Raw genomic sequence first — 10,856 nt, 5'->3', positions numbered from 1 at the left:
TGGGTCTCAGGTAAGTATTGGGGGGGGGGAGCTGCTGCACATACAAGTTTTTTTACCTTCATGCATAGAATGCACAAACGTGTAAAAAAAACTTGAGCCTTTACAACCAACTTTAATTTACTTTTTTAGAATTTAATTTTAAGAATGAATAGGAAACCATCAGTCTTTAGGTGCACTTAAAAATGAAAGTATATTTGACTAGTTATGGAGAACAAAATCAAATGTTTAACTTTTTTTTTACACTTTTCATACAGGAGGCTCTACAAGACCCATGGCCCAGGGAAGAATTCTACTTCAACCACCTATCAGATTATTTCATGTTGCTCTAGAAACATGCAAGGGAGACTATGGTTGCAATGGGCAACATGAAATGTCCTTTATACAGTTATGGGTGTATTTAGAAAAAAAAAAAAAAAGGATTCCCAGACATCTCGAATAATCTCCGTAATGCATGTATTATGTGTGAAAATGGCAGTTTTCATTTATTTTCAATAATCTTCAGCTCTATCTAGTAGCCATAATGCCGTATTTTCCAGAAATACTGCAATCAGAAAAATACCGCATTATGGCCACTAGATGGAGCTCATGATCACAGAAAGTAAATAGAAATGAATCTTTCACAGATTAGATACAATACAGGGATTTTTATTGATGGCTGTGCGACTGCCAAGACATATGCATAGCAAATTTTTGAAAGAATACACACCCTTAAAGTGGCTGTAAACCCCCCACATTTTACATATAGCTAAGCCTATAATAAGGCTTAGCTATATGTATTGAAAATATCTCCTTAACCACTTGACAACCGGGCACTTAAACCCCCTTCCTAACCAGACCAATTTTCAGCTTTCGGTGCTCTCACAATTTGAATGACAATTACTCAGTCATACAATACTGTACCCATATAAAATTTTTGTCCTTTTTTTCACACAAATAGAGCTTTCTTTTGGTGGTATTTAATCACCGTTGGGTTTTTTATTTTTTGCGCTATAAAAGAAAAAAGACTGAAAATTTGGTAAAAAAATGAATTTTTTTTTGTTTCTGTTATAAAATTTAGCAAATTAGTAATTTTTCTTCGTAAATTTTGGCCAAAATTTATACTGCTACATATCTTTGGTAAAAATAAGTACAACTTGGTGTATATTATTTGGTCTTTGTGAGTGTTAGAGAGTCCAAATGCTATGGTGCCAATATCTGAAAATTGATCACACCTGAAGTACTGACGGCCTATCTAATTTCTTGAGGCCCTAACATGCCAGAAAAGTACAAATACCCCCCAAATGACCCCTATTTGGAAAGAAGACATTCCAAGGTATTTAGAAAGATGCATGGTGAGTTTTTTGAAATTGTCATCTTTTCCCACAATTCTTTGCAAAATCAAGATTTTTTTTTTTCTTTTTTTTTTTTTTACAAAATTGTCATATTAGAAGGTTATTTCTCACACACAGCATATACATACCACAAATTACACCCCAAAACACATTCTGCTATTACTCCCGAGTATGGTGATACCACATGTGTGAGACTTTTACACAGCGTGGCCACATACAGAGGCCCAACATGCACGGAGCACCTCCAGGCGTTCTGGAGCACCCAGGCCAATTCTTATATTTCTCTCCTACATGTAAAAATAATAATTTATTTGCTAGAAAATTACATAGAACCCCAAAACATTATATATATTTTTTTTAGCAACGACCCTAGAGAATACAATGGCGGTTGTTGCAACTTTTTATCTCGCACGGTATTTGCGCAGCAATTTTTCGAACGCGTTTTTTTTGGAAAAAAAACAGTTTTGTGCTTTAAAAAAAAATAAAACAGTAAAGTTAGCCCAATGTTTTTGCATAATGTGAAAGATGAAGTTACGCCGAGTAAATAGATACCTAACATGTCACCCTTCAAAATTGCACACGCTCGTGGAATGGTGCCAAACGTCGCTACTTAAAAATCTCCATAGGTGATGCTTTAAAATTTTTTACTGGTTACATGTTTTGAGTTACAGAGGAGGTCTAGGGCCAAAATTATTGCTCTCGCTCCAACGTTCGCAGTGATACCTCACATGTGTGGTTTGAACACCGTTTTCATATGTGGGCGGTACTTACGTATGTGTTCGCTTCTGCATGTGAGCACACGGACATGGGCGCTTTAAACATTTTTTTTTTTTTTTTATTGTTTATTTTACTTTATTTATTTTAGTTTGACACTTTTTCCCCCCCAAAAAAATTTTTGATCACTTTTATTTCTATTACAAGGAATGTAAACATCCTTGTAATAGGAATATGGCATGACAGGTCCTCTTTACAGTGACATATGGGGTCAATAAGACCTCACATCTCACCTCTAGGCTGGGAAGCCTGAAATAAAAAAAAAAAAAAAAAAAAAACGATCTTGGCTGCGATCGTAGCGGTGAGTAGGTAGAAGCACCGGAGGGCGGCGGGAAGGGGGGGGGCGTCCCCTCTCGCCTCCCGTAAGAACGATCAAGCAGTGTAACAGCCACTATGATCATTCTTATGGTGTAGGGAATCGCCGGCTGAAAAAGCTGATATCTGAATGATGCCTGTAGCTGCACCCATCATTCAGATATCCCCGCTCAAAGTCAAGGACGTCATATGACTGTGGGCGGGAACTGGTTAAAAATTGCGGGGTATTGCAGAGTATTGCGGAGTAGTGCAGGGTATATTGCAGAGTATTGCTGGGCATATTGCAGAGTAGTGCCGTGTATATTGCAGAGTAGTGCCGTGTATAATGCAGAGTATTGCGGGGTATAATGCAGAGTATTGCGGGGTATAATGCAGAGTATTGCGGGGTATAATGCAGAGTATTGCGGGGTATAATGCAGAGTATTTTGGGGTATTATGCAGAGTATTTTGGGGTATTATGCAGAGTATTTTGGGGTATTATGCAGAGTATTTTGGGGTATTATGCAGAGTATTTTGGGGTATAATGCAGAGTATTGCGGGGTATAATGCAGAGTATTGCGGGGTATAATGCAGAGTATTGCGGGGTATAATGCAGAGTATTGCGGGGTATAATGCAGAGTATTGCGGGGTATAATGCAGAGTATTGCGGGGTATAATGCAGAGTATTGCGGGGTATTATGCAGAGTATTGCGGGGTATTATGCAGAGTATTGCAGGGTGTTATGCAGAGTATTGCGGGGTATTATGCAGAGTATTGCGGGGTATTATGCAGAGTATTGCAGGGTATTATGCAGAGTATTGCTGGGCATATTGCAGGGATGGCTGAGCATGAAGGGATGGATGGATGTGACAGCAATTGTCACTGAGCACCGCTGTGAGCACTACACATACAGCCCACAGCGGTGCTGCCATCCGATCCCTCCCCCTCTCCCCTCGCACTGTACCGATCGGTACAGAGAGGGGAGGGAGGAACCGGCGTCATGACATGACGCCGGTCTGTTGACATGTGATCGCTCCGTCATTTGACGGAGCGATCACATGGTAAACGGCCGCGATTAGCGGCCGTTTACCGCGATCCGTGATGCGCCGGGTCCTCTGGACCCGGCGGTCACGGAAGTTCTCGGGTGCGCGCCCCAGGGGGCGCGCGAGAGCAGTATTCTGGGAGGACGTCCCACGGACGTCCACCCAGAACTAGCCGACCGCGCTGCAGCCGTCTTTCGGCTATGGCCCGGTCGGCAAGTGGTTAACGTGCGCTGTTTAGGAGATATTTGCTGTACACTGCGTGACATATCTTCCCCAGTGAGTGCCGTGACTGGCGGCATGCGCGGGAGTGACGTCACGCGGTACTGGCCAGTCACAAAGCCAGAGTCCGAAGGAAGAGGGGCGAAGATGGATGCTTCCACCAGCGGGGAAATCGCGGGCTTCATTTGCAGGTAAGTGGCACATAATGGGCTAGAATGCGAAGCATACTAGCCCATTATGCTTTTACTTTGCAGGGGAATAAAGGAAGTAAAACCCTCTGCGGTTTTTATTTCTTGCGCTATAAACAAAAGAAGAGTGACAAGTTTGAAAAAAAAACAAAAAAACAATATTTTTTACTTTTTGCTGTAATAAATATCCCATTTTTTTTTAAACAAAATTTTCTCCTCAGTTTAGTCCGATATGTATACTAATACATATTTTTGGTAAAAAAAAAACAAAAACAAAAAAAAAAACAAAAAAAAGCAATAAACGTATATTGATTGGTTTGCGCAAAAGTTATAGCGTCTACAAAATAGGGGATAGATTAATGGCATTTTTATTTTTTATTTTTACTAGTAATGGCGGCGATCTGCAATTTTTATCGTGACTGTGACATTGCGGCAGACATATCGGACACTTTTGACACTATTTTGGGACCATTCACATTTATACAGCGATCAGTGCTATAGAAATGCACTGATTACTGTATAAATGTCAATGTCAGGGAAGGGGTTAACACTGGGGGGCGATCAAGAGGTTAAATGTGTTACCTAGGGAGTGATTGTTTTGCTAGGGAGTGATTCTAACTGTAGGGGGAGGGGACACCGATCGGTGTTCCTCTGTACTGGGAACACACCATCGGTCTCCTCATCTGACAGGACGTGGATCTGTGTGTGTTTACACACACACACACAGATCCATGGTCCTGCTCTGTTATCGGGCAATCGTGGGTGCCCGGTGGACATCACGGCCACTGGGCGCGCGCATCGGCTGCCGCGTTGGGCACGTGCGCGCCCCCTAGATGGCCGGGAAGCCGAGGACGTCATATGACGCCCGCCCAGGATGGGAGATTCCTCCTGCGAACGTCATTTGATGATGACTGGGATGGGAAGTGGTTAAGTGATACTCTTTACTGGCCAACTTAGGTTAAAATGCATTGGGTCACATATGTCAAACACAAGGCTCACAAGCCGAATCCGACCCGCAAGGCCTTGTCATGCGATCCTTGCAGAGTTTTGCAGCCAGAACGTGAATGAACTGAATTTCGCCACCTCCGGCTCCCCACTGTCCCTTGTAAACACAGAAGTTTTCTTCAAGGGAAAGCTCTGCTCTAACAGATCCATGCATGTGCTCATGGCGGGAACAGATCTCCATAGAGAACAATCTCCCTGCAAGGCGCGCTGCGTACACAGGGAGGTACCAGAGCCAGGCTGGGTAGGAGAGTCAGATGCGATGCAAGGAAACTTTAGGGTGGGGGTGGCACACCCCTAAACTCTGCATTCTGTATGTAGAACACCCCTAAACCCTGCATTCCATTCATCCCTAACTCTGTACGTAGCGCACCCCTGAGCTCTGCACACAGCACAACCTAAACCCTGCATTCTGTACATAGTGTACCCCTAAACACTGTATGTAGTGTAATCCTGATCCCTGCACTCTGTACGTAGCGCACCCCAGATACAACCTGACTTTTGAGGTCAACCATACTGCTGATGCGGCCCACAACCAAATGGAGTTGGACACCTCTGCATTAGGTTAATTTCTCAGTCATTTTACAATAAATAGTATTACTCCTGTTGATGGAATCCAATGGGTCCTGACAAAGTGTTTCTAAACCCAAAGAAAATTTAATATATTTCAGCTTACTAGTCCTTAGGCATGCTGGCTGCTTTCATTTCTTTTTTTTTTCTTTTTTTTTTATTTAAGACTTTTGTTCCCCATTTATTTTTTATCTGCCAGTAACAAACTTCGTGTCCTAGGGTGACAACGCTCGCAGTACTTTTCTCTGAAGGAATAGAAAGAAAAGGGCACTCAATTGCCACATCCGTAATATTAGAGGGAAAAAAAGGGGGTATTACTGGAGGTACTACCAAATGTCGGACTTTGTAGGCCAGGAAACAATGGAGAAGGAAAATATTATAAATCATCACATTTATTGAAAAAATACAAAATATACATATAATGGTTAGAAAGGGTAAAAAACATCATACATATACATTTAGGCAATTTGTACAGTGAGCCCTTGTGTGTCTACGCATTTCGCCGTTAGGCTTCTTCAGGACACGGCCAAGGTTCAAAGACGCAACAGATAAGAGAACAAATCTCACTATCTGAAATGAGATATAAATGCCATTAAAAACCAAAATTATTATACAAACATAGAACAGCATGATATTTTTAAAAAGGCATATGTTAATCACTCAAGGGAAAACATAACAAGGAAGTTATGTTTCCCTTGAGTGATTAACATATGCCTTTTTAAAAATATCACGCTGTTCTATGTTTGTATAATAATTTTATTTGTCGTGTCCTGAAAAAGCCTAATGGCTAAATGCGTAGACGCACAAGGGCTCACTGTACAAATTGCCTAAATGTATATGTATGTTTTTTACCCTAACTACTGTATGTATATTTTGTATTTTTTCAATAAATGTGATGATTTATAATATTTTCCTACTCCATTGTTACCTGGCCTACAAAGTCCGACATTTGGTAGTACCTCCAGTAGTACCCCCTTTTTTTCCCCTCTTTTTATTCTGAAGGAGCAGTGTTGTCACCTTAGGATGTTTGCTCGTGATTTGGAGTACACTCACTGTAACATAGGGTGGAGGCATCCTATCTAAAAACACTGCTTTGCATTTCAGTGCAGCACAGAAAACCAGGAGTTAACTGTATTCTTGCCAGGAAAAACAGGTATTATTGTGTACTTGCAGTGCTTTTAAAGAACCAAAACATGGAAAAACGTGGATACATTGCAGCGATGTACTGAATATTTTACATATACATACACTTAAATCATTGAGGTCCAGTATTATTAAATTCCTTTATAATATAAAAAAAATAACCCAAATTTCTACAACGATAACATATTACTCTATGTTCCCTTATTCTAACAGATGAGATGAGTGTTGCCACAGTATAGTCAACAAAGAGTATCTGAGGATTTTTTTCATTTTGTGGAACAGCCCAATATTCATCCTATTAGATCCAAAGGAAAAAGGGTGACCAAACTGAATTATTGGAAACAAAAAGGTGGATAATTATGAAAACTGGAAAGAGGAAATGAAGAAGTGGGAGTTTTTGCACCCATTGGTCAGAAAGGATTCTCCTTGTCAGGCAGTACAATGGGCTAAGCATGAGTATTCCTTGGCCAAATGAAACCAGGGTCCCATTAACTATAATCATTTGAGTTTCCTCTGGTTTCGTATATATATATATATATATATATATATATATATATATATATATATATATATATATATATATATATATATATATATATACATATACACACACACACACACACTTTAAGCATAATGACCCTCCTGCATGTATAGGCTCTGTAGGCCTATATGGGCTCTCTAAGGCCGGGAATGATGTGAATGAAAACACATTTCCTTCATTAGAAAAACAATACAGTCATTGCTACACAGAGTAACACACAGCTTCACTTCTGTTCCAGTTTATAAAAGAATCTTCAGAGAAATACAGAGGCCACCAATACAGATCTCAATTTTAAAAATGCCCATCGCCTGGCTGTCCGACTTCTAATATTTTACAGCACAGCCTCTGAACAAATACGCAGCCTCTAGGAGTCATACATGTAGCCCGTCAGTCTTGCAACACCTCATGGGAATTGTAGTTCCAGAAGAGCTGGAGTGCCCAGACTGCCTTCACCTGCAAAACAAGTCCCAATAGTGCTGAAGCTTTCCTGCACATTCTTTCTGGCCAGTTAAAACGCCACATCATAGTGATAAGCCTGTAGGGACATGAAGCTCCAAAACTACTTGGACACTTTGGAGCTTTGCCTTTCAGCAACATCTGCAGGCATTTGGAAGCTGCTGCAGTGATGTGAACCTCCAGGCGCCTGCAATCTAAACCCAAAGCAGTTGTTTCTTCCAGAGACAGAGTCCTTTAAAGCTGAACTCCAGGAATTCAGCTCCTTTGTAAAAAGTGAAGGCACACAATGAGTTAAGTCAAATGAGGTGCATGACACCTCCTGCACTTATCTCTATTATTTCGATCTGACCGGTTTATAGAACTCCCAGAAGACATCACTGTAGTTCTGGGAGTCAGACACTGGGCTCTCTGATCATCTTTAATAGTAGTGTTGATGCAGCTGCTATGTCTGCCCCTCCGCTCCTCCTGGCCAGTCTCAGAAGCCTTTGCATTATGTGAAAGAATTCACAAAATACAAAGGCTTCTGTGAATGGGCAGCCGAGGGGAGGGGCAGGCATAGCTGCTGTGTGTGCTTCTCTTATCTTAGAGCCGCAAGTGTATCCTCCAGCAGAGCTATAAACCTGTCAGATGTAAAATAGACATAACTCGAGGATATGGCCATACACCTCATTGGCATTAATAGACTGCCTACACAAATTACAAAGCGTCTGAATTCCTGAATACAGTTTTGTGTGTAAGCGAATCTAGCCTCTGAAAAAAATTCAGCCTCTGGCAGCCATACATGTGGCTGTCAGTCTTGCAACACCTCATGGGACTTATAGTTCCAGAGGAGCTGGAGTGCCAAGATTGCCTACCCCTGCATAACAACAAGTCCCAATAGTGCTGAAGCTTTCCTGCAAATTCTTACCGGCTAGTTAAAACCGCACATCATAGGGATAAGCCTGAAAGGACATGAAGCTCCAAAACTACTTGGATACTTTGGAGCTTTGCCTTTCAGCAACATCTGCAGGCATTTGAAAGCTGCTGCAGTGATGTGAACCTCCAGGCGCCTTATCGGTATTATTTGGGTATGATTGGTTTATAGAACTCCCAGAAGAGAACTATCACTGTAGTTCTGGAAGCCTGATGCTGGACCTTCTGATGGTCTTCAACAGTAGTGTTGATGCAGCTGCTATGTCTGCCCATCCTCTCCTCCTGGCCAATCACAGAAGACCTTGTATTATGTGAACTCATTCACAAAATACAAAGGCTTCTGTGAATGGGCAGCAGAGGGGAGGGGCAGGCATAGCTGCTGTGTGTGCTTCTCTTATCTCAGAGCTGCAAGCGTATCCGCTTGCAGAGCTATAAACCTGTCAGATGTAAATAAACATAACTCCTGGATATGGTATACACCTCATTGGCCTTAACTCAAAGTGTACCTACACATATTACAAGGTAGCTGAATTCCCGAATACAGCTTTTGTGTGTAAGCTAAATCAAGGCTACAGGAGACTTCTGGCACTGACTATTAGCATCCTACAGACCAGACATCTGGAGCACAAACAGAAAACACTTTTGTCTATTTTTAGGCAAATAACATTTTTTTTTCCCAGAAATAATTACTTTAGAATGACCAGCCATGCTATTGGCTTAGGGCATGCTCACTGTGCTTTCAAGAAACCTATGAAGGAAAAAAAAATATATATATCTATATATAGATCTCTCAGCATGTATCGCTTACGAGCTGTGAAAGGTTTTGCTCAGTGTACTCTTGTGATGGCATTTCTATACACTGGAATCCATCTTTCACTTTGGCCATAGTGCTGGCAGATTTCAGATTTTGCATGACAACACTGTTTTATGCAATAGCCCACCAGCAACCGGTAATAACAGAAACGGTATATGCTGCGCAAGGTTAACACGGCAGTTTTATCGAATTTTTGAGAGTTAATAAAATTTCTAGCATGTCCAAAATCCTTGAATATTTGTAAAAAGTTAATTTTACCACTCTTTTTTATTTGGCAATTTAAGCTTTAAAAAAAAAAATAATACAGCAAAACATTTGAAAATCTGTATAAAAACTGAGGTAACTGCAGAGTGCATAAAACGTCTCTTGCATACCTTAAAAAAAAAGAAAAAAGAAAAAAAAAAAAAAAAAGAAAAAGAAAAGAAAAAAAAAAAAAACTTCTCTTGTATAAAAATCTAACCATTAGTCTGCTTGTAAAGGTATAATGTGCTGATCCTGTGGAAGCTGGAAAATCCAAAAGCTTGCAGTCTTCCAAGCAGCAAGAGGGCAGCGTTTAATTTAGTTCAGACAATTGGTGATGCTCAATTGTGCAGTGAAAGTTACTCGTTCCCATTGACTTGTTTCTCTGCCTGTTCCAGGACTTGCTGTAGAATGTCATCAATCACGTCAACATCATAGTCCATCTCTCCTAAATTCAGATCCGGCATTAGCATGGTGAGTAACTGGGCAGTGTTAACTCGGAGTGTCCGGAGGCTTGTGCTAGAAAGACAAAGATTATTCATGAAACAAAAAAACATCTTGTATGAAAGGTATTCTCACAAAAGTAAAACCGTCATAAACCTCCAATAAATTGCTGAATAATGTGGAACTTTATTGACAGCTAAGTAGGGAGTGACCCCTTGATAAGTATACACCAGAAATACACAAAAAAAACCCTAAATTTTTTATTTCCATTTTCCCCTTTAACCACTTCCCGTCCAGCATACCGGTACGCTGCTGCACTTTTGGTGGTTATACCGGGATGATCCCTGCAGTTGCCCAGTATCATCTTTTTAGCCTGGCGGACGGCTCGCTTGTAATAGCAACCAGAAAGGCTCACCAGCCAATCGGTTGCTATTGCAAACAGCGGGAGGGGAATGTCCCCCCCTCCTCCGGCTCTCCCAAACCCCAGGAAGACTCGAGCGACCAGCTGAACAAAGCCAAGACCGGACATGCCATCACTTCTGGTTTTACCCAGGAAACATCGGCGCCAGTTTTTGAAAATCTAAAGCATTCAGAAATACCGATCTTGGTATTAGATATACCAAGGAACACAGTGAAGACAGTCATCATCTAGTGGAGAAAATATGGCACAACAGTGACATTACCAAGAACTGGACGTCCCTCCAAAAAAGTTGAGAAGAAAACTGGTCAGGGAGGCTGGCAAGAGGCCTACAGCAACATTAAAGGAGCTGCAGGAATATCTGGCAAGTACTGGCTGTGTGGTACATGTGGCAACAATCTCCTGTATTCTTCATGTCTGGGCTATGGGGTAGAGTGGCAAGACTGAAGCCTTTTCTTACAAAGAAA

General features: G+C 41.3%; 1 protein-coding gene across 3 annotated transcripts in view; it reads right to left on the bottom strand.

The window, feature by feature from the left end:
• Positions 1 to 7,327: 7,327 nt before the first annotated feature.
• MORC3 (MORC family CW-type zinc finger 3) overlaps positions 7,328 to 10,856 on the bottom strand; it is a 114,210-nt gene continuing 110,681 nt past the window's right edge. For all 3 annotated transcript variants that reach the window (XM_073617192.1, XM_073617193.1, XM_073617194.1), the window contains one exon: positions 7,328 to 10,046. In XM_073617192.1, coding sequence (XP_073473293.1) covers positions 9,887 to 10,046 — 160 coding nt within the window. In that variant the 3' untranslated portion in view covers positions 7,328 to 9,886. The remainder of the gene's footprint in view (positions 10,047 to 10,856) is intronic.

This window comes from Aquarana catesbeiana, linkage group LG02 (genome assembly GCF_042186555.1).
Source record: "Aquarana catesbeiana isolate 2022-GZ linkage group LG02, ASM4218655v1, whole genome shotgun sequence".
In the NCBI taxonomy this organism is placed as follows: domain Eukaryota; kingdom Metazoa; phylum Chordata; class Amphibia; order Anura; family Ranidae; genus Aquarana; species Aquarana catesbeiana.
This window is presented reverse-complemented; position numbering and strand designations above follow the sequence as displayed.